The sequence below is a fragment of the Narcine bancroftii genome, chromosome 3 (assembly GCF_036971445.1).
Source record: "Narcine bancroftii isolate sNarBan1 chromosome 3, sNarBan1.hap1, whole genome shotgun sequence".
In the NCBI taxonomy this organism is placed as follows: domain Eukaryota; kingdom Metazoa; phylum Chordata; class Chondrichthyes; order Torpediniformes; family Narcinidae; genus Narcine; species Narcine bancroftii.
In genome coordinates this window covers 247,210,399-247,236,822 of record NC_091471.1, presented here as the reverse complement: position 1 = coordinate 247,236,822, position 26,424 = coordinate 247,210,399, and the positions used below count along the sequence as shown (strand labels likewise).

Sequence of the window (26,424 nt, the reverse complement as noted above, 5' to 3'; positions counted from 1 at the left end):
CTCTTCTTCCTCGGTCCTCCCGCTGTGAGCGCTGCGATGTTTGCTCCTCCCAGTCGGCGGTGGCGCTGTGCGTAGATTCCGCCTTTCTTGGGAGTTGTGGCGCCGGTCCGCCGCCCTGAGTGGACGCCGCTGATGGATTTTGAGTGAGTGCTGCTGCCCGGGGGGGACCGCGGGGGGATTTGCCGCTGATAATTGCTGCATATTTCTCTCTCTCTCTCTCTTTCTCTCTCTCTCGCAGCTCGAAGCCAAGCTGGGCCGATCAGGTGGAGGAGGAGGGAGACGAGGGTAAGGAGCTGACACGTGGGGCTGGGGAGGGTCTGGCCTGGCTTGGCCTGGGAGGGGGCTGGCTGGCCCTGGCCTGGCTTGGTAGGGACTGGCCTGGCCTGGGAGGAGGCTGGCTGGCTGGCCGTGGCCTGGCTTGGCCTGGGAGGGGGCTGGCTGGCTGGCCCTGGCCTGACTTGGCCTGGGAGGGGGCTGCCTGGCCCTGGCCTGGCTTGGTCTGGGAGGGACTAGCCTGGCCTATGGAAGATAGTGACCCAGTTCGTTTGGAAAGTTTTTAAATCTTGAAAGCTATTCCTTTCCTCTCTGTGTATTGGCCTCTAGCCTTACACCTGTAATGTTTTTTGTGCAAATGTTTGACAAGATACGAATTGGGAGTGGTGAAATATCATTGAGAGAATTGGCTAATGGATAGAAACCCCTGGGATTAAGTGGTACATACTTTTGACTGATTTGGTTGAGGGGGGTGGGGCTTTGGCACCATTTATTCCCAATCTACAGTAAAATTTGGAATTCAAGCAGCCTCAAAAAAAACTCAAATAAATGGATATTTAGCCGCGCGCTACTCGACTGGAAGGAACACTCACGAGTGCAGTCAGGTCAAGCTCTGTGATTTATTGGGGCTCAAGCCGACTTGTACACCTCTCATGTTCCTGCTGTTTGCCCCAGTTGCTGACGGAATGGCCTGCATAACAAAAGCAGGTTTCCTGTGTGCAGAAACTTTCTTGCACGATAATCCCTTCTTCCCCGCGCGCTCTGCTGGCTGTGCAGCGGGGGCCAGCGCCATTTTGGGGTCGCTGGCCCTTCTTAAGCTGCCCTTGCTGCTTGTCTGTCTGTTTGCCTTGCTAGGGCTAGTGCCACTGCGCGATCTGCTGCGTTCAGATGCGCTTGTCACCTGGAGTACCAGTTTGATCGCTGCGGTGGCGGGCCACCACAGATATAAAAATATCAAAGTTTTGCTATGTATTGATTTGTCTGAGAGGCCAAATAAAATACTTCCAAATTTGCAGCTGAGATGCAATAATAGGAAAAGCTTTGCTCTGAGGACGCAAAGAGGGTTCGAGATATAAACAAATTAAGTTTACAAGACTGTATGAATATTAGAGATAACCTGTTAATTTGCTCGCAGAAGAGCCTTTATGTAAACTAGGTATTTTGTCACTAATAAGTGGGTAGTGACATAAATAGTGAGAAACCTTTCCCCATTTTAGATGTGTACATAAGGTCTTTAAAATACATACCAGATTTTTCTCATGGTGGGGTGGGGGGAAATGAACTGAAATTATAAAATATCTTTTATCTTTATTATGTAGTCGGTAGGGGAGAAGAACAGAAAAAAAAAGCAATTAAATGTGACCTCATCGCGGAGAAGGTGGCCCATCAACTTTGAGCAGAATTGTAAGGGGGCCATAGCAAAAAAAGGGTTCAGAATGGCTGCCTGAGAGGATGGTTGAAATTCGGAACACACTGCTGAGTGGATACTCTCACCATGGGACAGATTGAGTAGGGTAAGCCTATGTTCTCTGGAGTTTGGAAGAATGAGAGATGACCGCAGTGAAGCATCCAGAGCAGGCTTGACAGATATATGCAGGAAGGATATTTCCTCTCATGGAGTCTCGAGCTGGGCACTGTGGTTTCAAAATAAGGAGCAAGCCATTTCAGAACCATGGAGAGGATGGTGGAACTCTACACTCTGGACTGTTATGAAATCCTATTCAACACGGAGGCCAGTCTGGATGTTGAAGGAATCTGATAAAAGGGCAGGAAACTGGTTAATGAAGTAGAAGATCAGCCATGCTCTTCTTGAAAGTTTGTTCCTGCTTTTTCATTCCTTGTGTCTCCCTCTGAGATGGTCATACAGAATGGAAACAGGCCATTTGGCCCATCATATCTATAATGACCAATGGGCGCCCTTCTGTATTAATCCCATATACCAATATTTGGGTCACACCCTTCTCTGCCATTGGTGATTCAAGTCCTCATCTAGACACTTGTGCTTTCAGAAACTCTGCTTCTGCCACTTTTTACAGCAGTGTTCTCCATGTATTTGTCACTCTGGGTTAAAAAAAGTCCCCCCTTTGCTCCCATCTAAATCTGGAAGGAGGTACAGGAGCCTGAAGACAAACACCTAACTGTGCAAAACCAGCTTATTTCCCTCCGCCATCAGATTTCTGAATGGACAATGAAGAAGTTCACAAGATTGAGGAGAAAAGGTAGGCCAGTGGGCCCATCAAGTCTGCTTTGCCATTCTATCATGAACTGATCCATCCCCCACACAGCCCCACTTCCCGGCTTTCTCCCTGTAACCCTTGAAGCCCTGACTAATCAAATACCTGTCAATCTCTGCCTTAAATATACCCAATGACCTCGCTTCCACAGCTGCCTGTGGCAATAAGTTCCACAGACTCTCAACCCTCTGACTAAAGAATTTTTTCTGCATCTCTATTTTAAATTGGCTCCTTCTATCCTGAAGTTGTGCCCTCTTGTCCTAGACTCCCCCACCATGGGAAACATCCTTGCCGCACCTACTCTATCTGGGCTTTTCAGCATTTGAAATGCCTCTCAAGTCTGTCCAACGAGTACAGTCCAGGAGCTGACAATTTTTCCTCATATGATAACCCTTTAATTCCTGGTACCATTCCAGTAAGTCTTCTCTGAACCCTTCTCCAATGCCAGCACATCTTTTCTCAAAGCTCCAAGTGAGCTTTCACCAGGGCTTTATAGAGTCTCAACGTTGCATCCCTGCTCTTGTATGCTATTTCTCTGGAACCACAGAGTACCTCACTTTTTCTCTTAATTTGCACTTTTATTTTTTAATTTAGAGCTGCTGCAAAACAACAAATTTTGTGATGCGTGTTCATGACAGTATATTCTGATAAACTGGAGCTATCCAGAGCTTCGGGTCAGACGCCACAAGTTCCAGCAGGGTGCACCTCCAGTAGGACCAGATTGTGACCACATGGCCCACGTCGAACTGAATGGCAACAATGGGGAGTGTGGAAGAACAACCCCCGAACCAACACCCAGTGCACCTTTAGCAGGGGTGGCCAAACTAGGGCCCCCTGGCCAACTGCCTGTTTTTAAGTGGTCCATTAGGAAAAAAAAAGCACTGGTGTGGACCAGCGGGGAGCGAAGTCTCAGTGCTCCCCCGTGGAATCCAACCACCCAGTCTGCCTGCTGTCATCACTGAACAGGCTTTAAAAGGCCTATTAAAGGAGCCGACAGTGGTTGAAAACTGCAGGGGCTGAATATCGTTTGGGCCGTGACTCCTTATATTTTTCGTTATGTAACCCACAACCAAAAAAAAGATTTGGCCACCCCTGACCTACAAGTAGTGGCAATCCTGAGGAATCACAACCGGGACCACACAGGGGAGACGACCCTAAAATAATCACTATTATTGATGATGTCAGAGCTCAACGCAGCAACGGCAACTGGGATGCCAAGAGTTTGATTCATCACAGGCTGCTAACGTTAGAAAAATCGAACCCCACGCACGACAAAAGGCTGTAGGATGAGACAGTTTTCCACCAGACAGTGCCGCCTCGATCGAGCCATTCTGGCAGCCACTAAAAGGAAATTCTGAACAAGTGTCAAGACTCCACCAATGAGATCAGATCCAAAATGGCCAACAGCAACCCAGTCTACAATCCTCGATCTAAGTAACAGTGGTGGGGCAAATGTGCACTGGGAGTTCTTGCCCCCTAAACAGTAATATGGATTATGTTCAACTCAGAATCAGAATTTATTGTCATGAATGTCATGAAATTTGTTTTTTTGGCAGAATTACAGATGCCAAAAATTACATTTAAAAAAAATTGGTACAAAAGAGGAGAAAGGTAGTGTCTGTGGTTCAGTTTACATTCAGAAATCTAATGGCAGAGGGGAGGAAGCTGTCCTTGTGTTGCTGGGAGTTCCCGATGGTAGCAGAGTGAAGAGGGCATCACCTGGGTGGTGGTGGTCCTTGAGGATAGATGCTGTCTTCCTAAGACAACACCTTTTGTATCTGTGCTTGGAGTCTTCACCGATGCCTGTGATCACTGGCTAAGTTCCTGTCTTGTGCATTGGCACCTCCGTTTTAGACAGTGATGTAATCAGACAGAATACTTTCCAAATTCCTCACGAAGTATAGTCGCTGGTGAGCTTTCTTCATGATTGCATTGACCTGGAGGCCCAGGATAGATGTTGACATCCAGGAATTGGAAGTTCTTGACCTTCTCCACTGCTGACTGTTTTGGGCCGGCGATTGAGGGGCTCAGAGTGCGTTGGGATGGTGAGGACCTGCTGCAGCAGGCATGGCTGTGACTTGGTACAAGCCGGTCTGAGGCTGAGGTGGTGTCGGCTGATAAAGTAGAAGCCGTGGTGTCGATGATGCTATGAGAACCTTGTCTGGGGCTGGTAGAGAAGGCGAGACACTGAGTATGAGAAGGGGCTGGTTCAGTTTCGTTTGCAGGTGGCTGTGAAATGGCAGTGATTTTGATCATTCCAGTCCCTTTTGTGAGGGATATTTAAAATTTAGCAGAAGGTAAAAGTTCCCATGTCTTAAAGTCTCCTATTGGTGAGAAGACTGATGGAAAGTGGATTGATTGATTTCAAGATTTCTTTATTGTTTTGCAATAATACACAATATGTAATATTCCGTGAAATCACCTGCTGTGTTGAAAGCCAGAAAAGAGTTGCCGTTGGTGTCGATCGGCATCCCTTACAATAAGAGGAGCAAAAGGGAGTCACTAAGTGTCCGTGAATTTGCCTCCAGCACTTCTGCAACCGCACTGGTTCAGTTCAAACAATCGGCAACCTGTGGTCCAGATCCAAGCCTCTGACGTGATGAAGCCTTCAGCGTCCTTCGGGAGCCCTTCCTGCTCAGCACCCTATTGAACCCTGGTTCCGATACCTGGTTCCCATAAGCCAGTCTCCAGCAGCCCGTACAGGACCCCCGACCGCAAGACGCCCGCAGCCTGTGTTGGTTCCTCAACGCCGAGCCCATCGCTGGTTTGCTGCTGTGGACTATGTCCTGTAGGGTTGTCTCCCTGCCTTTCCTTCTCAACGGGGGGGAGGAGGGGGGTTAGTCTTTCCGTTTCTGGTGCCCTGCACTGGTCTGCTCCTCCCTGGAGTCTGTAACCCCTCAAGGCTGCTGCCAAGCACAGGTGCCACCAACTTGGGCACAGATCCTGCAGTTGCAGGATTTTACCTGCACGTGGTTTGGTTGCGGTGGGTAGAATACTTTCCCTTCCGAATTATGGCTGCTCTCAAACCTGCCCTGCACAGTGTGATGCTGTGTCCCTTCCCTTTTATCATCCTGTGCTTGTTCAGTGGAATGTTTAATCACTTTGCCATTCCAGATAAAAATACTGAGAGTACATTTGAAGGAGATGAGAATGGATCGACTCAGAAAGGTAGGCAGAGTAGCACACAATAGTTAGTTAAGACTTTAGTATTAATGGTTTGCTTAATTCCGTATCACACAATGACACACACTTGGAGAGATTCTACCTTGGATTGACTGGAGGTACATTTAAGTTTAAAAAAAATTTAAAGTTATATTTAAATTTGGACGTGCAGCACAGTAACAGGCCCCTTCAGCCTATGAGCCTGGGCCGCCCAATTACTGACAACCCCCATACGTTTTTGGAAAGGTGGGAGGAAAGCGGAGTACCCGGAGGGAACCCACGTAGACACAAACTGCTGACAGACAGTGCGGGGTTCGGTTTTCCCCGCTCTTGAATTCTGGGGGTGTAACAGTGTTTCCCTGACTGTGCGACCCTGTGTGCGATTGTAGAACTCAGTTTGTGTTCACCTTGCAGGCTGAGCTAAGCTGAGGAGGTTGACTGGGGAAACAGGTGTAGCTCAAAATCTGCCCCAAACTCTCTTCATTCACCTGGGAGGGGCAGATGGTTTGCACTCTTTCCTATTACTTGTATATGGCGACACACAAGATGACTGGCATACAAGACGACCCCAGATTTTCCACTTCAAATGTAGGTTTTGAGCTCTACTTCCTGTTCTTGGACTCTACTTGGACCCTTAACTCTACTTGGACCCTTAACTCTACTTGGACTCTACTTGGACCCTTAACTCTACTTGGACCCTTGACTCTACTTGGACCCTTGACTCTACTTGGACCCTTGACTCTACTTGGACCCTTGACTCTACTTGGACTCTACTTGGACCCTTGACTCTACTTGGACCCTTGACTCTACTTGGACCCTTGACTCTACTTGGACCCTTGACTCTACTTGGACCCTTGACTCTACTTGGACCCTTGACTCTACTTGGACCCTTGACTCTACTTGGACCCTTGACTCTACTTGGACCCTTGACTCTACTTGGACCCTTGACTCTACTTGGACCCTTGACTCTACTTGGACCCTTGACTCTACTTGGACTCTACTTGGACCCTTGACTCTACTTGGACTCTACTTGGACCCTTGACTCTACTTGGACTCTACTTGGACCCTTGACTCTACTTGGACTCTACTTGGACCCTTGACTCTACTTGGACTCTACTTGGACCCTTGACTCTACTTGGACTCTACTTGGACCCTTGACTCTACTTGGACTCTACTTGGACCCTTGACTCTACTTGGACTCTACTTGGACCCTTGACTCTACTTGGACTCTACTTGGACCCTTGACTCTACTTGGACTCTACTTGGACCCTTGACTCTACTTGGACTCTACTTGGACCCTTGACTCTACTTGGACTCTACTTGGACCCTTGACTCTACTTGGACCCTTGACTCTACTTGGACCCTTGACTCTACTTGGACCCTTGACTCTACTTGGACCCTTGACTCTACTTGGACCCTTGACTCTACTTGGACCCTTGACTCTACTTGGACCCTTGACTCTACTTGGACCCTTGACTCTACTTGGACCCTTGACTCTACTTGGACCCTTGACTCTACTTGGACCCTTGACTCTACTTGGACTCTACTTGGACCCTTGACTCTACTTGGACTCTACTTGGACCCTTGACTCTACTTGGACTCTACTTGGACCCTTGACTCTACTTGGACTCTACTTGGACCCTTGACTCTACTTGGACTCTACTTGGACCCTTGACTCTACTTGGACCCTTGACTCTACTTGGACTCTACTTGGACCCTTGACTCTACTTGGACCCTTGATTCTACTTGGACTCTACTTGGACCCTTGACTCTACTAGGACTCTACTTGGACCCTTGACTCTACTTGGACTCTACTTGGACCCTTGACTCTACTTGGACCCTTGACTCTACTTGGACTCTACTTGGACCCTTGACTCTACTTGGACTCTACTTGGACCCTTGACTCTACTTGGACTCTACTTGGACCCTTGACTCTACTTGGACTCTACTTGGACCCTTGACTCTACTTGGACTCTACTTGGACCCTTGACTCTACTTGGACTCTACTTGGACCCTTGACTCTACTTGGACTCTACTTGGACCCTTGACTCTACTTGGACTCTACTTGGACCCTTGACTCTACTTGGACTCTACTTGGACCCTTGACTCTACTTGGACTCTACTTGGACCCTTGACTCTACTTGGACTCTACTTGGACCCTTGACTCTACTTGGACTCTACTTGGACCCTTGACTCTACTTGGACTCTACTTGGACCCTTGACTCTACTTGGACTCTACTTGGACCCTTGACTCTACTTGGACTCTACTTGGACCCTTGACTCTACTTGGACTCTACTTGGACCCTTGACTCTACTTGGACTCTACTTGGACCCTTGACTCTACTTGGACTCTACTTGGACCCTTGACTCTACTTGGACTCTACTTGGACCCTTGACTCTACTTGGACTCTACTTGGACCCTTGACTCTACTTGGACTCTACTTGGACCCTTGACTCTACTTGGACTCTACTTGGACCCTTGACTCTACTTGGACAACTCCCAAGTCTCACACTTAGCATTGTGAGCTTACTGTCCACGTCTGCTGCATGCTTCTCTAGAATCAGTGCCTCCGCTCATTGCACATGTAGTCCCGGGTATGAGGTGACTGGAAAATTCATTGTGATGGGCCCGACGAGGCTGGGACCCTGGCTGATTGTTTGCTGTTCATCCGCTGTTGCAAATGGTGAGGTAAGACACGAAGATCTGCAGAGGCCGTGGTTGAAGGACTGGGCGCATGCTGTTAGCTTCATGTGCTGTGCCATTATTTAAGGTTTTATAATGTATTTTTATTAAGGTGGGATTTGATACTTGGCGTATCAGACGGCCCCTGGTTTTGGGGTGACATTTTTAACATTCAAATATCATCTCGTACACTGATGTACAGTAATTCAAAAGGCTGTGGGTTGGAGCATGTCACCCAAGTTGGTGCTCCAGTGCGGTAACAAGGGAGTACATCACTTGCTCTCACATGAGGGGTTGAACTGAGCCCTTGTAGGTTGACTGAAGCCATCCTCAGAGCCTGGCTCTTCTGTGGTGTGAATGTTAATGGGCACCTCTCACTCCTGCAGATGAATTTTGACTATAGTTGCTGATTGCAGTTGTCGGCCTTGTCATTGGGGTCTCACTATGAGCTGAGGGGCTGTGAATGGAATTGATCATTAACAAATGCCCCCTCCTGCTGCCCCTGTGGAGAAGGGACGCAGCTGACGGAGGTTGGGCTTAGACATTGCCCTGACAAACCCCAGAACTGAAATCTTGGGGTTCAGGTCATTCACCTTCAACAGCTGCCACAATCTTCCTTTGAGAGGTATGATACTTGCTACTTGGGTTCACTGAATTCCTCTTGCACCTTCAGATATTGTCTGGCTATCAGATTACTTGCTGAGTGGCCTACAGGGCTGTGTGAGGGATATTTGAATTACCCACGTGAGATGGTATGGTGTTATCTAGGTTCAGACTTGGGATTTCCTTCCCTGAATGACGTGAGTGATCCTGGTGTGTGTTTACTCCAGACCAGTGGTTTATCTGGTCCTCATCGTGGAAGAGTTTTTCAAAATTCCAATTCCACTTTGGTTTCTCGATTGTCAGTCCAATCTTCTGGTTCACTAAGCCCTTTCAAACTGCTGTGTAGAATAGAGTTAACAGGGCAGTTTGCCCAGTTAGCGCCCCAGTTACATGGCAGTTAGAAAGGGTCCAACCCGATCAACTCTGTCGGAACCCAACTGGGGCCGTGACCTACCTCAGAGGAACCCAGTTAAACTTACCTCGGTCGCATCCACGGGTGCTTTGAAAAGGAAAATGGCCGACCCACTTATTCCGGTGATGTCAGCATTTGCATGCGGGCGCCACAGGGCAGCTGACATCTGAACATCCGGCAGTATTTCTTTTGAATGCGTGACGCATCATTGGGGGGGTGGGCAGGATCCCTTTAAATCACCAGGTTGACAATTTAATGGTGCTTCCAGCACCTTTGCCCCAGTAATCACACCCGGGTCCCAGGAGGGCCACCCAGGTACTGCAGTTTAAAAGGAGCTACTGGCTGTTTGACAATGTTGGATTTATTTTGCTGAAAGAAACTTTGCTTAAAGAACAGACCCCCCCCCCCCCCCCCCGATGTTGAAAAATCAAAGCCCTTCCACTTTCAGAGAGGAAATACATGAAAATACAGGGATAAAGCGTTGAGAAGAGGATAGTCTCAGTTCGAAATGAATGCAAGGCAGTGGTGGGGAGAGTGGGATAATGTTGGGTTTATACTGAAGAACGGGGAAAAACAACTGGGCTATAGGGCAAGGTAATCGATTGAAACAGGTCTGTAGGAGAGAACGGGGCATTGAGATTAGTTTGACATGCAGGGCTGTGAGATTTAAAACAAAAGTAAGTTATGTATTTGAAGTAAAAATGCAATGCTGGAGAAGCTCAGTTGGTCAAACAGTGACCTTTGGGTAGCAAAGGTAAAAATCATGACCGACGTTTCGGGCTTGAGCCCTTCAAAATATGAGAGGTTGCCGGCAGGTGTCTAAAGAAAGTTGGGGGAAGATGATAGGTGAAGAGAGGAGGGAGGGGACAGCAGTGATCGGGGGAGGAGGGATAGCTGGGTGGGTAAGGGGAAAGGGAAGACTGGATAGGGGCAGGGGAAAGAAAGGTGAATAAATTTAGCAGAAAGCAGAGAAGTCAATGTTAAGGCCATCTGGCAGGAGAGTGCCCAGATGGAAAATAAGGTGGTGTTCCTTCAATCTGCAGGAGGTCAGGGTGGGCATGGACATACGTGAGCATGGGAGTGTGACTCAGAATTGAAATGGTTGGCTACTGGGAGGTCGCTGATTTTGCGGAGTTGCTGAGCGAAGCGATCTCCCGATCTATGACTTATTTATGTAGAGAAGGCACCGGATGCAGTAAATCAATCCTGTGGATGTACAGGTGTTGCTTCACTTGAAAGGCTTGTTTGGGGCCCCGGACCATGGTGAGGGGAGGAGTTGTATGAGGAAATGGGACTCCTCCAAGACTCTGGGTTGGTTAATTGGATATTGCTGCAAATCTTTGGAGAGGGTGGAGCAATGGGATTGGTCGAGTTGTGTTAGGAATATGTTAGAATAGGATCGTGCATTGCTGAGGGTTGAGTTTGGCATGGGTGCAGGACCATGGGATGGGTGCAATTGGGGGTCCAGGTATTTGACGTGTTGAAAGGCCTGTATGTTGGGTGTACTGCTGCTGAGTTGGGGAAGTGAGAATTCAGACACTGAGCTCTCCCTCACAATCCCCTCACCAGTGCAGCAGCATGCTTTCACTCATTTTACATTTGCTCTATCTCCAGGTCCCCTGCCTTCGCCAAAGGAATTAATCAAAGGAAATATTAAAACTGTCATTGAGTATAAAATTGATGAAGATGGGAAGAAATTCAAGGTGAGGTTTCTTTGGTGCTTTGAGACCCGCTATTTGACATGCTCCAAGTCAATGAGTTGATGTGATCATTCTCAGGACGAGCTTCTGTTGGTGTGCGCCTTTGGCTGCCACGATCCACGTTAACCCTTTACAGGCGGTATAGAGCCAAACAGCATGGAAATGAGGCCCTTTGGCCCAATTCAATCATCCTGATCAAGCCTGAGCTGTTCTCATTTACCCAGGTTTAGCCCATGAAATCTTTCCTATCTTTTAAATTTCATTATTGCACTTTCCACAACTTGCTTTGGCAGTTCAAGTCAAAGCTTTTTATTGTCGTGTAATAATACATAAAAAAAATTATATACATGATATACTTCAAATTTTCTCTGCCGTAAGGCAAACGAATTGTTGCCATGAGATGCCCTTAATAGGAGAGACTCCCTTCACGGAGTGCCTGTGGATTCCCCTCCAGCACTCCTGCGGCCGCGCAGACTCCCGTCAGATCCATTGGCAACCCGAGCTCAAGATCCAAACCTTTGATCCGATCAGGAAGCCCTTAATCACCTGAGGCCCTTGGGGAGCCCTTTGAATCCCAGTTCCGGTACCTGGCTCCCATGAGCCTTGCAGCCCGCTGAGGGTTCGTCAACCACAAGTTGCTTGCAGCCTGAGTGGGCCTTTCAGCCACTGAACCCCCTCGCTAGTCCGCTGCCATGCTCACTGTCCCATAGGGTCATCTCCTAAGCCCTTTTCTGGTTCCCTGTGCTGCTCCCCTGCAGTCTGCACCCCTTGTGGTACGCTGCCCAGCACAGGCGCCATCTTGGTCATTTACCTCTGCAAGATTTTTTGAAAAAACCAGGTGCCTTTAAATTTAAATCCATTCAAAGCCTTTATAGAACTGTTGGCATTAGGACCGGGCAATACAAGCCTGTGGAGCAGCTCCCCTTGCTCCCCACCAGTGGTTTGCTGGCTAATCTGCATTTGAGTCCCTTTTACATCTTCCCTCTCACATCTTAAACCTATGCCCTCTAGTTTTAGACTCACCTGGCCAAAAAGACCATGACTATTTAAGTTTTTCCATATTTAGATTCACTTGCACCTTAAAACAGGCCCTCATTTTTGACCATTGTACCGTTGACCATTGTTCATGTTACCGGCCAGGCAACTGGAGATCAAACACTCGCTGCATAGTAAGTAGCCGGTGTTGGCAACCCTTGAAGCTATCGGGTTTTGTATTAAAAGTGCCTCACCACTGTCTCGGGGAGAAACAAAACCTCCCCAACGTTGTACACTTGTGGACTTCAATCACCCAGTGGTTTCAGTAGAGGTTCGCCACCATCCCCAGGGATTGTCTGACGTGAGCTTTGCCAGTGTTTCCGACCCAACGGACGGTGACAATCCTCAGCTCCAACCACTGGGGAGTTGGCGGGGAATTAAGATGCACCGTCACTTGAAAAAAAAGGCAAACATTTATTCTTCTGCAGATCATCCGCACGTTCCGAATTGAAACCAGGAAAGCTTCGAAAGCGGTGGCCAGGAGAAAAGTGAGTGTCCTCAGCAAATGTCTTTGTGGAACTGCCACACCAGACAGGAGGGTTTTTGGTAATCCATTGTCTTCGGATTATAGTGTGAGGACAGTTACTTGGGCTGTGTGCATGTGGACGTGCTTTGGTTACCTCTCAACTGATTATTTCCACTGTCCTCCCACATCTCACACTGTTAACCTAGGTCCTCTGTTGCTCTGCCGCTGTGCACTATCCAGCATTAGGATCTGTTCCCCTGCCTCCCCTCCACCAGCTGAGGTACTCTGACTTGCTGGCTAATCAACATTCTCTTCAAAACGGGCACCCTTGTTTTCCAACCTTTCCAGGGTCTTGCTCACCATTTCTCAAATTTCTCCCAGCACCACGGCTTCAAAATCCGTGTGCTGAAGCTTCAGGTGAGGGACTTGGATCGTGGTTCTGTTGCCTCAGGGAGGGAGTGTGACGTACTGAGCCTCGGGGGAGGGGGGATAGGGAGAGAAGAATGTGTAAAATTGCAACCAGAACTGTGATGGACTTTTATCTGTTCCTAGAATTGGAAGAAATTTGGAACCTCCGAATATGACCCACCAGGTCCCAATGTTGCCACGACGACGGTCAGTGATGATGTATACATGACCTTCATCACCAACAAAGAGGTGAGAAGTGAGGCGTGTAGAGACCAGTGCTCAGACACTTGAAGGCTGAAGCTACGTACCTGAGGCTATTGCCTCAATATAAAACTTTCATTTAGACATGTGGCACGGTAACAGGCCCTTCCGGCCAATGAGCCTGTACTGCCCATTCTTCTTTGGCTTGGCTTCGCGGACGAAGATTTATGGAGGGGGTAAAAAGTCCACGTCAGCTGCAGGCTCGTTTGTGGCTGACAAGTCCGATGCGGGACAGGCAGACACGATTGCAGCGGTTGCAGGGGAAAATTGGTTGGTTGGGGTTGGGTGTTGGGTTTTTCCTCCTTTGCCTTTTGTCAGTGAGGTAGGCTCTGCGGTCTTCTTCAAAGGAGGTTGCTGCCCGCCAAACTGTGAGGCGCCAAGATGCACGGTTTGAGGCGATATCAGCCCACTGGCGGTGGTCAATGTGGCAGGCACCAAGAGATTTCTTTAGGCAGTCCTTGTACCTTTTCTTTGGTGCACCTCTGTCACGGTGGCCAGTGGAGAGCTCGCCATATAACACGATCTTGGGAAGGCGATGGTCCTCCATTCTGGAGACGTGACCCATCCAGCGCAGCCCATTAACACTCAGTTAACCTACACCCCTGATACGGTTTGAACAGTGGGAGGAAACCGGAGCCCCTGGAGGAAACTCGCACAGACACTGGGAGAACTCCTTACAGACAGCGCAGGATTGGAACCCCAGTCCCTGGCACTAACAGTGTTGCGCTAACTGCTACACTAACCATGCCATCCCATCTGAATTTAAAACCTTGTAGCACCTAGAATGCATCTTCCACTCTATTTAACACCACAATTTCCTTGAGACTTCCTTTTGGATCTGTTTTTTCTGCCCTTTTTTAGTGTCCCAGACCACAATCAGGTTAGCCTGCAAACAGTCTCTTCAAATCCTCTCGTGATTCTTATGACTAAAATCTTAAAATCCAGCTACTGGTCCTCTTAGCCGCTCATACCCAATATTTTATCTGTTAAATTTCCCTCTAAATTTTATTTTAAATTTAAAAAAAATTAAATTTAGACATACAGCATAGTGACAGGCCCTTTCGGCCCATGCCGCCCAATTGCACCCAATTAACCTACAACCCCGCTACGTTTTGAACGGTGGAAGGAAACCAGAGCTCATGAGAACGTATGAACTTCTTACAGACAGCGCTGGACTTGAACCTTTACAGCGCTGCACTAACCGCTACGCGAACCTGCCGCCCCTAATTTTCTTGAAAGCAGGATATCTCCACGTCGCTGAAGATCGTGGCTGAGCTTCCTCTGGTGAACATCTGCTTGATGTCTTTCCTCTAGCATGGAACCCAAACATTACAGTGGATTCAGTTCTCAAGCTGAGAGTGGATATTGCAGGGAAACAGTCCCAACAGCTGGTGTCAGCCTGACCTGCTCCGTATCCTGTGGGATCTGGGCTGGAAATTACCCACCCACAGTCTCTGCGCCGTTCTCTCTGTGCTGCAGATTCAATAAGCCTCCAGAAGCATGTCCCAAACTGACAGCAAAATACCAGGGGACATTGCTGATAGAACAGAAGCCAGAGTAAAATGACTGAATGGCGTCTTCAGAAAAAGTGAGGCTGCACACGAAGCTCCAATCAGCCTCCTTGCTCAGTGTTTCTTAGCCCCTCTCACTGCTTGTAAGGGTTTGGTTTATTTGGTGCCTCCAATAAATTGACGTTTTTATGTTTTTCACAGGATCTAAATAACACAGAAGAGGACGACCCGATGGCCAAACTGAAAGGCCAGAAGATTGTGTCTTGCCGAATCTGTAAAGGCGACCACTGGACCACACGGTGCCCGTACAAAGACACACTGGGCCCCATGCAGAAGGAATTAGCCGAGCAGCTGGGGCTTTCCACTGCTGAGAAGGAGAAAGGATCAGGTACCTAAGAATTGTCTGTACACTTATAACAATTAGAGTACGGAAACAGGCCATCTCAGCCCCTCTAGTCCGCACCAATTTACCTCTAGTCCCACCTACCTGCTCCCTCTCCATAACCCACCCGTCCCCTCCATGCACTCATCCAACCCTCTCTTAAATGACAGAATTGACCCTGCTGCAACCACCTTTTCTGGGAGGTCATTCCACTCAGCCACCACTCTCTGAGTGAAGAAGTTTCCTCTTATGTTACTGCTAAAGTTCTGTCCCCTAACCCTTAACTTATGACCCCTCATTTCAATCTCCCCTACCCTCAAGGGGAAGAACCTATTCACATCTTCTCTGTCTATCCCCCTCATAATTTTATAAACCTCTATCAAATCCCCCCCCTCAACCTTCTACTCTCCAGTCTACTTCATGGAATGTAATCCAATGCAAGGAGCTACATGGAAGAGCCATTGGAGAGTTATGAGAAGATTTACTGGAATTGAAAGGGGTGCAATTGTGGGTTTTTGGACTGTACTCGGAGTACAGAAGGATGGGGCTGGCGGGGGGGGGGGGTGGAAGGAACATCGTAGAGGCATTTCGAATGTTGAAAGCCCTGGGCAGAGTAGATGTGGCAAGGATGTTTCCCATGGTGGGGGATTCTCAGGCAAGAGGGCAAAGCTTCAGGATAAAATAAAACAGTGGTGGAGGTCTTGAGTCTGTGGAATTTGTGGTTGTGGAAGTGAGGTTGTTGGGTGTATTTAAGGCAGAGATTGGCAGTTATTTGCTTAGTTGGGGCATCAAGGTTACAGGGAGAAAGCCGGCAAGTGGGTAGATGCTTGTGATTTGAATGGTGGATCAGACTTGATCGAACATTTATTAAGGAAGGAATTGGCAAATTACTGGACTAAGTAAAAATTGACCCAGTTCACTGAATGGAAGGACATCAGCTGTTTTAACCTGGTGTGACCTATTTATGACCATTTCCTCTAGCCTGTCGGCATGGATACTACACAAGGACAGAGCCTCCAGGCACTGACTTAGTACTGACCATTCTGCATAAACCCTACATCAAAGTCATTCGCCTCATATCCTCAGCACCTCCCCCAAATTTCACCGACCAGGCTGGTCATCTTTGGGATAGGGCAGGAAACTGGATCGTTCACAGGGGGGGGGGGGCTTAATCCTCATGGTTTCAGGGCGTGTGTGCAAACTCCACACAGGCAGAGTTCAGGATTGAACCTGGGTCTCTGGCACTGTGGGACAACAACACGACTATATATAATTGTATAACAATTACAGTACAGAAATAGGGCAACTTGGCCCTTCCTGATCCATGCCGAACACTTTCTCCCACTGACCTACACTCAACCCATAACCCTTCATTCCTTTATCGTCCATAAACATATCCAATTTCTCCTTAAATGCTAATATCGAGCCTGCCTCCGCCACATCGTCTGGAAGCTCATTCCACACACCCGCCACTGAGTAAAGAAGTTCCCCCCTCATGTTCCCTCTAAACTTTTGCCCCCTAACTCTCAGCTCATGTCCTCTTGTTTGTATCTCCCCCTTTCTTCAAGGAAAAAAGCCTCTCCACATCCACTTTATACCCCAAATAATTTTAAATATCTCAATCAAATCCCCTCTCAACCTTTTATATTCCAAAGAATAAAGACCTCACTTATTTAACCTTTCCCTATAACTTAGACCCTGTAACACTGGCAACATTTAGTCAACCTTCTCTGCACTCTCTCCAAATTCTTGATATCTTTCTTATACTCTGGCGACCAAAACTACACAATATTCCAAATTTGGCCTCACCAATACCTTGTACAATTTTAACATAACATCTCAGTTCTGATTTATAAAGGCCAGCATACCATAAGCTTTCTTCGCCATCCTATCCACCCGTGACTTCACCTTCAGGGAACTATGTATCATTATTTCCGTATCCCCCTTTTCTCCTGCACTCTTCAATGCCCCACCATTGGCCTAAACTCTGACTTTATTTGGGGTAGTTTCCTCATCACTAATTCATGTGAGGCCTGGGCCTTTGGGTGTGACACAGCACTCGCTGCTTCGTGCGCCACAGAACATCTGCAGGGTGGGGGGGGGGGGGGGTCTGCAAAGTTTTCAGCGACCAACATGAGGCGGATATCCTCTGGCAGCTGTTGTAAGAACGTTAGCTCAAAGAGCAAGCAAGGTTTAAGACCATCTGCCAGCGCCACCATGTTGGTCATTAGCTCTGACAGGGCCGGTCACCCAAGCTGTCCATGTGCAGGAGCTCGCTCATGTCGGGAGAGACAGTGTGTGTGGAGATACCTGCCGTGATCTGGTGGATCACTGAGGAAGTCAACTACTCGACCTGCTGTTTCTTGTTTGAGGGTGTTTACCACATAGTACTATTTAGTGACATCTGCCACTATTTGACAAATGTGTAATTATGACTCAACTTGTCCAGAATTCAGGTAGTTTGGGGTCCAAAAGCCTTTTGGGCCCGTTGGGGTCACCAATGTGGTCGCTGTATTGCGGTGCGAAATGAAGAGTTGTAGTGTTCAAATTGAAAACAAGTTCACTGATGGACCTGCGCACTTTTTAAAACCCCGGCCACCATCGCGCCGCCCGAGACAAAAGCTGTCACAGTGCTAAAAAATTTAGATGTAAATTCTTTGCCGTTTAGAAAGAGCCAGGAGCTATTAAAATATCACATCCTGAGGACTCAACAGGGTGGACACTGACTGATCTCCAGTGAGAATGAAAGGTAACCAGAGGATGGCGAAATTCTGTACTCCAGAGTTAATCACTGGTGTATTTAAAGAGGAAATGGATAAAGTTTAGGAAATTAGGGGCCAGGGCAATTCAACCATGATTGTGCAGAATGGTGAGGCAGTAGAGTGGCCTGTACTTAGCTACTGATGTGTCTCAATGACTTGCGTGAAAGGTACACTCTCACCAAGTAGCAGCCCCACAGCACTCCACAAAACTGTCAGGTTCTGTTTTCACGTTCAGCCAGTTTAAAAAAAATATGTGAGCGCCCCACTTTAAAGTTGAGGGTGGTTTCTGTGTGAATTTTTATAGAACATTGCTTCATGTCTTGTCCCCAGATCCTGAACCAGTCCAACCAGCTCAGAGCAAGACTGGGAAATACGTTCCACCAAGCCTGCGAGATGGGGCCAATCGTCGGGGAGAGTCGATGCAGACAAACCGCAGAGGTGAGAGGGCCCTGATTGATGGACAGGGTTAAATACCACGCACTGTATTTTAAATATGGCAGAAACACTGCTCCTTCCACTGAAAATATTGCCTCCCCAGTGAGCTTGTCCAGTAACCACGTCTTGGCGTAAAAGCAAGGCATTCCCAGACATTGTATATAGTTCTGACACGTTTTACATCTTCTTTCCCTAGCGGATGACAATGCCACAATCCGTGTCACCAACCTCTCAGAGGACACTCGGGAGACTGACCTGCAGGAGCTCTTCCGACCTTTTGGTTCTATTTCTCGGATCTACCTGGCTAAGGACAAGAACACTGGCCAATCCAAGGTAATGCTGTTGATCCCTTGATTTGGGCTGGCAGCTTGTTCCTGCTGGATGTCGGTACTCAGAGCAATCTGGTTGTGTTTTCATTTTTAGGGTTTTGCCTTCATCAGCTTCCATCGTCGCGAGGATGCAGCCAGAGCCATTGCTGGTGTTTCTGGTTTTGGTTACGATCATTTAATCCTGAACGTCGAATGGGCCAAGTAAGTTTTTTAAATTACTTGCTTTGTTCCAAAGCTTTTCCAGCTGCTGTCAGACTGCTGGAGGTATGTAGAGGGGAACCCTTGTGTACTGTGGCAGGATTGTACATCAATCCTTTGATTACCATGTCGAAATCTTTCTGGGAATACTTGTCAAGTAACAACCAAGATGAAAATCTTTACCTGTTTGTCTCTTCCTTTAGGATAAGGGGTAATTCTGACACATAGGTGTTTAATTAATTTTGTCTTATAATGCAAACTTTCTTTTTTAGGCCATCAAACAACTGAAAGATCGTGTCAACTGAGCAAACCAACTTCAAACTAAAGCCAGGGTCATTAATCTCAAATAAAATGTTTGGATCATATTTTTGTCGAGCCTCCCATGCAAGTTCCTCTCCACATCAAGGTCCTTCTCCCTGCCATTTGTGTATAGAAATAATATTGAGCAGGAGTTAGTTAAATTGCAGTTTGGAAATTTAAACAGAAATGAAAATGCCAACCATGAATTAACTATTAGAAAATAACCTAGTTCTGTCTGTCAGGAACTCTGCCACTGGTGCCCTGGCCCACTGTGCTATTCCTCACGTCATTTAAGGGGCAAGTAGGGAGGTTTAAAAAACCTCCAACATGAATAAAAAAAAGTCATCGAGAGCTGTGGAACTCTGTCAACTAAAACAGGATACAAGAGAACTTGCCAAATATAAACAAAGCATTCCACTTACAATATTTATTGAAATATTACAACATATAAAAACTACAAGTTTATGAAACATGAATTACCACTGCAGGAGTGGGCAATTATTCAAATATTGTGCATTTTAAAAACCACATTAAAATCCACAATGCATGACAGCACTGCACAATCCAGAGGAAATTGTTCATTAACTAAAAACAATGTTACATCTTCAGTGACTGCTTCACATCAGCCAGTTTAAAAAAAGGACATCGCTTCACACAGTCACAGGAATCCCATCTTATTTCTGCCTTGAATGTAGTGCACGAAGATTTGGTGGGCACATCGAGCTCACAGAGATGAATCGGTGTCCATGGTCTCTAGTTTGATGGGCTCTGCTGGAAAGAGTATAGAGTACTGAATTTTGTAACTTTGCCTTGTGTTCTTATCCAACATGCCTGATCAATGTTGGACTGAATTTCAAGTTCAGCAACAACAATTGTCAAAGTGGACCTGAGGTGACTTGACAAACGCAAATATGATTACAAATTTCACCACACTTTGTTGCTTTGCAAAGCAGGACAACTCCATGACAGTAGGAAGCACTGCCACAAGGGAATCTCCCACCTGGCTCACAAGTTGGATATTTACACAAACTTCCACTTTTCCATACAAGTACAGTCATGCACGACATCCATTGTCCCGTAGGGTTATAATGGTTCAGAAATCCCGATTGGAGAACGGGATGTCGCGAATGCAACACGTAAGCAAAACAATTACGCTGTTAGGTGTGTAAAATGGTACAATACATACATAACCTTTAATACCTGTCTTGATAGTAAAAAAAGTCCTAGTAAAAGCACAAAAAGCTGGAGAAACTCAGCAGGTCAAAGTGTCCTTTATGGAGCAAAGATAAAAACACATCAACATTTCGGGCTTGAGCCCTTCAAGGTATGAGGGAATGTTGGGAGATGATGGAACAAGAGGGGAAGGGGTGTGGAAAAGGGATGAAGGGGAAAACTGGAAAGATTGAAAAGGGGGAGGGGAAAGAAAAGGCAAGCAAGTTTTGCAGAAAACAGAGAAGTCAGTGTCCAGATGGAAAATAAGATGGTGTTCCTCCAATCTGTGGGTGGTCAGGGTGGGGTAGTACACAAGGCCATGGACAGACGCGAGTGTGATTGGTTAGTTAATGGGAGGTCTCTGTTATGACAGATGGAGTAGAGGTGCTGAGCGATGTAGAGGTGCTGAGCGATGTAGAGAAGGCCACAAAAGGAGCACCAGATGCAGTACATGTGGATATACAAGTGAAATGTTGCTTCACTTGAAAGGCATGCTTGGAGCCCCGGACCATGGTAAGGGAGGAAATCTGTGGGTGTTCTGTACTTTCCATCGTTATTTTAATGTGAAGTTTTCCTACTTATAAATAAAAAGTTTACAATATTGTACAGTATTAACCTACTTAACTCATTGCCAGATACATTAGCTGAAATACAGTACTGTATGTGTACAGTATCTTAGCTATTTAATCAATATAGGTACACTACAGTATTCTATCGCTTTGCCAAGTAGAAAACATAGTATTCACACAAACGTCCTATTTCACAGAATGTATCGTGGACATTAAGGGATGCATGACTGAATAGGTTTCATTATATCAGGTCGTGTACCCAGGGGTTAATAGATAACAGCTTTGCCAAATAAGGAGTTGTTGTTGGTCTTCATAATCACCTTCAGCCTATTCTCTGGATGACACAGCAGCTTACAGATAGTGTTGCTGGAGGGTGAGGATGGTACTCTTACACTCTGCACTGGCTGGCGGCGGGCGGGGGGGGGGGGGGGTACTGCAGGAACTCACAACCTAACTTAAAAGAGATAAAGGTCACACCTTCAAACCTTTGCAGTTGGTCACGCTGAAGTTACAAGTCTCATATACAGTGATGCACCTCACCACAGCAAATTGATTTAAATGGGTTGACGAGCTGGCATCTATTGCACAAGATTACAAATTAATTCACCCCCAGACCAGATGAGAGGATTTCTCCAGTAAATCTATAGGAAACTGAACCTGACATCCTCCTACCACAGGTTTAAAAATCAACTCTGAAGACCTGGCTGGTGACCTTCATGACTAAAATGAAACTATTTTATTTAGAGACACTTCCCCTCCCACATCAGTATCGGCGCGCAAATTCTGACAAGCTGCCCATTGGCATCCCACCCACCACACACACACACAACAGTGCAATGACTCCTCACAACTTCATTGCAACAGGAACACCAGCACTCACCACTTTCTCAAGCCATGTCCTGGAATGCCCTATTCAACAGTGATATTCACAGAAGGGCCTGGTTCACATCCTCAATGTTGATTAGGGTGAGGGATACATTAGTCATGAAGAGGAAATAGTTGTACCCTTGCATGTTTCATCCCACTTACCCGTGTTCCCTTTCTTCCTCTCAAGTGCGCAAAGTTTAATTTCCACGCCAATAGCTTTAGCCAGGGGAGGTGGGACTGCATTGCCAACCTGAGAATTTTAAAGGCAGTACTGTAGTTAGTGGAAAGCATTGCTGTGTTCCCATTACGCTGGATGTACAGGCCATCTGATCAGCCTGTTGTACCAGTATTGGCAGAAGCCAGGCACTTTCAAACGCATCCCAGCCAAGGGCCTCGCCCTTAAACGACTACCAATACCATCACACAATTCCTCTTGAGCCTGACAATCTTATCAAAGGTTATGGGGAGAAGGGCTGGGTGAGAAAATAGATCATCTCATGATGGAATGGCAGGGCAGAGCCTATTTCTGCTCCTCAGTCTTGGTAGCCAGCCTGCTTGAGCAGTGCTGTTCACAATCCATCAATGATTTTGTGGCAGAGACCAAGTACAGACGTAAATGTGACAATTGCAAGGAAGAGAAGGGCTTCAGGGAATCAAGACCAGGTTGAGGATGTGGACCGTGGAGTAACATCCAAGTTCATCCTCACTGGAAAAAAAATAGAAGTTCTGTAGAGATTGATGGATTTTTGATGTTAATACGAGGTTAGTGTAGCAAGGCAGATGATCAGTTGTAATCTTCCAGACTTGAAGAGCAGGCGCAAGGGTCAAATGGCCTGCTCTTGTCCAAAATGAGCAGTATGTCAGTAAGGCATGACTCCTTTCATGTATGGTCACTCAGCAATTCTGCTGGGTGAAGGTTGCCATGTTTAATTACATATACCCAATTTACAATCAGAGTTTAAATAAAAGAACAAGTAACACCCACCTGTCTGTGCTTGTCTAAAACATTCCCGAACAGCCTGTATGTATCTGGGAAACCCTGGGAGCGCGCACACTCTCGCACACTCACCACACGATGCTGCTCAGGATGTAGAACACGACCCTGAAAGATACAGTGTTAGATTTCTTCATAAATGCTCTTTAGCTCTTGCTGCTGTTGAGTGCCCATCATGCCCGCATAGTAAATCTCTCAGCAGCTCAGTCACCAGGGCCTCTTTCCACCAAATGAAAGTGATATCCCATCAACTGAAGAATTTTTGGTATTGAAAGATATTAATGGATTTGGGTAAAAGCTAGGCTTATTGGCTGCCTTCCGTGTTAGTTAAAAACAGCAGCTGAGTTCCTTCCCCTTTTACAGTCCCACCAACACGTAGCAGGAGGTAGGTGACACATGAAAAATAAGTACACCCCCTCCCCTGAAGTTGCACTCTAACTACAGCACTTCATTGCCACTGGTCAAGGTCAGACACCAAATTAAAGAGCTTTCTGCTTTTTACCAAGTAAACCAGCTCGATACATTAACTTGAAATGGTCAGGCTGCCAAATGGCAAAAAAGAGATTTCAAAGTCTTCACGTAGGCTGATGCCATTGTGAGTTGGAACTTAGCAAATTATGAGTATGGTGTAAATAACCCATAATATTATTTATTTCCAAATTGGGGTTTTCAAACCAACAATCTGATTGACACTGGATTCAGGCTATGTTCAAACCAGCTCAGCTCAAGATGTTGCACCCATCTCAAGGTGTCAATACTTCACTGTGATTATTAAATTTCACTTTTTAAATTTTTCGCGCTACGAACCATACTGACCAAAATACACACAAACATTTCCCTCTTGAATATACACAGAGTCATTTTCCCCCTCCCTTCCCTCCCTCCTTCACCCCCCCCCCCACCCACTCAACGTTCAACTTATATGATACAATAAACCCATTCAACAATGTCATCTCACACAATCAAAATCAACAGGAAATTTGTGTCATCTACTTTTACCCACTGGGTCAGTTCATTTCGTCGTCTTCTCCTTCTGTCAATTAAATTTCACCTTTGACGCACCATCCTCTTACCTGTTTACCCATCGGCTCGGGATTGGTGACCGTCGTGCTGAAAAATCCATCCCATTCCAGCCTCCCATAGAGTCCAGCCCAGTGATTATGTCGGTTTCCAGTGTGGGGGAGACACCATGGAATGAGCGTGTTGAACTGCCTGTCAGCTGACTCACACTGCTTACCTGGAAGCCAAAACAGGAGTTAGAAATCATTCTGCTCTCAGAATTCCTCTTCCACTTAGAAACATTGCAGAATTGAGATTTGTATTAACGTAGCAATGCGATGGTCAAAAAATGGGAGAACTTAACGTCAAATTTAACACATTTTTGCTTTTTGGACCAGGCTGTTGAGAAGGCCACAGGTATAAAGCCCAACCATGAGGTAACCCTTCTTGATACAGGAATGCTGCAATCTTGCTGACTGGGGCTTCATTCAATTATAACATCTCAATTCTTTCCAATTCCCGAAATGTTCCAAGAAGTATCTACTTCAGCCTAGTATGTACATAGTCAATGGCTGAATTAAAAATTGTATACCCTCTAAACAAATTTCTCCTAATTACATGATCCCAAAGCTTCAGACCAGTGCTTCTCTCCCCTTTATTTTCCCAACTCACATCCCACTTTAAGTAATCCCTTACTAACCACAGAGCACCTATGGTATAGAATGATCTCTACTTCTCTGTTGAACTGGTGCTGTTCTACAAAGTCTCTGCACAGGGTCCAAGTTCTAAGCATTCAAGGGAGTTTGGATTTTAATAGTCCAGATGAGGCATAATGACTTGAAAACGCACGTAACAGGTCCCTTCTTCACATTGGTTGATTTTTCCTGGTACCTTCAGTGGCTTTGATGGATATAAAATTAGAATTTGCTGATTTACATTACCCCCCCCCCCCTCATATCCTGCCCACATCCATTATGGGACACGTGCACAGAGATACACAAGTGTCTATAGAAACATTGATCTCCACAAAGTACCTTCTGCACACGAGCACACTCCACGTACAGCACCAGTGCTGTTATGCCCGTTCTTTTTGTCATGGTGGGTGTACCTCAGTTTTTTAGTCATGGTGCCATCAGAGAGGCGCACCTCGATATTTGGAAGATCACGCCAGTCAGATCCTGGGGCGAGGGGAATGTGGCGCATTCTGCCTGCAACCAAGGCACTCATATCCTGTAAAAATTGGGCAAAAACGGGGATGAGATTTGGGAAGATAAAAGGAAGCAGTACGATCAGAGGAGACCTTTAGAGGAAGGAGACAAGAATTCCACTGATGGTAGAAATGACAGAGGTCATTGAAACTAGGAGATTGGTGCTGACTTGAATATATAAATTCAAATTAATGCTTTAAAGAATGCCGTGGCCATGACAGAGACTTGGGTGTTTCAAGGGCAGGAATGGCTACTAAATGTGGCAAGCTTTAGATGTTCTAAAAACGACAGGGAAGGAGGTAAAAGAGGTGGGGGAGTAGCTTTGCTGATCAGGGATATTATTCAGGAAAGGGGGAAGCAGTACAGGGACTGTCTACTGAGTCAGTGTGGGTGGAAGTCAGGAACAGGATAACAATAAGCTGACTGAGTTTACATTATAGACCCCCCACAATACTAACCAAGACATTGAGGAGCAGATAGGGAGGCAGATTTCAGATATGTTGTATTGATGGGTGATTTTAACTTTCCTAATATTGATTAGCACCATCTCAAAATGAGGATTTGGAAGGAGTGAAATTTGTTTGTGTGTTCAGGAAGGCTTCCTGACCCAGTATGTAGATAGGCCAACTAGAGGAGACGCTATACGTGACATGGTATTGGGAAACGAACCAAGTCAGGTGGATCAGATCACCCAGTGGGCAAACTTTTGGAGAAAGTGATCTAGACTCCATCCTTTTACCATCACACTGAAGGATGGGAATAGACAATTTGGGAAAATATTTAATTGGGAGAGGGGAAAATATGATGGTATGGTGGCACAGGGGGTTGTAGGTCAATTGGGTAGCACTGGTCTGTGGGCTGAAAGGACCTGTTACCATGCTGCATGTCTAAATTAGGCAAGAGCTTGGGAGGAGATGTACTCAGGAAATGCATGGCAGAAATGTGGCAAATTTTCTTTGAGGTGGGGAAAGGATAGCAAGGTGAAATAACCATTTATTTGTAAAAGGGATGTAGAAAATCTAGTTACGAAGAAAAGAAAATTTCATGACTGGTTTAAGATTGGAACTGACGAGAGGTCTAGAGAATTACAGGCTTGCTAGGGTAAAAGTTTATGAAAAGATTTAGGAGAGCTGGAAGGGGCCATGTGAAGACCTTGGGGAAGTTGGCTTAAGGAAAACCTCAAGGCATTCTAAAGTAAGTGAAGAACAAGAGGATAAGTCGTGTGAGGATAGGAACAATCAGAAAGGAGGCATGAATCCATCGAGGCCTTGCTTCATGGAAAGACAGAACTGGCTTGCCCAGAGAAGGCAGAGGGTGGTTTTGTAGATGATTCATATTCTGCCATGGAGTTGGTGACCAGTGGTGTTCTGCAGGGATCTGTTCTGGAAGCCCTCCTCTTTGTGAGATCTATAAATAACCTG

The 26,424-nt window shown here is 46.5% G+C and overlaps 2 protein-coding genes across 5 annotated transcripts in view; one reads left to right on the top strand and one right to left on the bottom strand.

Annotated features, from left to right (window-relative positions):
* dnmt1 (DNA (cytosine-5-)-methyltransferase 1) overlaps positions 1 to 26,424 on the bottom strand; it is a 102,816-nt gene that overhangs the window by 26,355 nt on the left and 50,037 nt on the right. The window contains exons 30-34 of one of the 3 annotated variants that reach the window (XM_069927422.1): positions 24,830 to 25,025; positions 23,870 to 24,033; positions 22,788 to 22,904; positions 21,965 to 22,052; positions 19,567 to 19,925 (exon numbers count right to left, since the gene is read on the bottom strand). In XM_069927422.1, coding sequence (XP_069783523.1) covers positions 19,879 to 19,925; positions 21,965 to 22,052; positions 22,788 to 22,904; positions 23,870 to 24,033; positions 24,830 to 25,025 — 612 coding nt within the window. In that variant the 3' untranslated portion in view covers positions 19,567 to 19,878. Of the gene's footprint in view, positions 1 to 19,566; positions 19,926 to 21,964; positions 22,053 to 22,787; positions 22,905 to 23,869; positions 24,034 to 24,829; positions 25,026 to 26,424 lie in introns of those variants that run through there. The other 2 variants (XM_069927423.1, XM_069927424.1) reach the window with 2 other exon arrangements.
* Positions 39 to 19,219, top strand: eif3g (eukaryotic translation initiation factor 3, subunit G). Of its 2 annotated transcripts, XM_069927434.1 has the most exons (11): positions 39 to 143; positions 239 to 285; positions 5,622 to 5,675; positions 10,982 to 11,070; positions 12,531 to 12,590; positions 13,121 to 13,225; positions 14,950 to 15,136; positions 18,223 to 18,330; positions 18,524 to 18,660; positions 18,751 to 18,857; positions 19,127 to 19,219. In XM_069927434.1, the coding sequence occupies exons 1-11, from the start codon at positions 133 to 135 to the stop codon at positions 19,140 to 19,142; spliced, it is 921 nt and encodes a 306-aa protein (XP_069783535.1). In that variant the 5' UTR covers positions 39 to 132; the 3' UTR covers positions 19,143 to 19,219. The 2 variants fall into 2 exon arrangements, with proteins under 2 accessions (XP_069783535.1, XP_069783536.1); XM_069927435.1 differs by lacking the exon at positions 5,622 to 5,675 and having other exon boundaries at positions 40 to 143.

Coding starts and splice junctions, on each gene's coding strand:
- eif3g (XM_069927434.1), top strand. Junction 286..5,621: donor GGAGGAGGAGGGAGACGAGG/GTAAGGAGCTGA, acceptor TTGCCATTCCAG/ATAAAAATACTGAGAGTACA. Junction 18,661..18,750: donor AGAACACTGGCCAATCCAAG/GTAATGCTGTTG, acceptor TTTCATTTTTAG/GGTTTTGCCTTCATCAGCTT.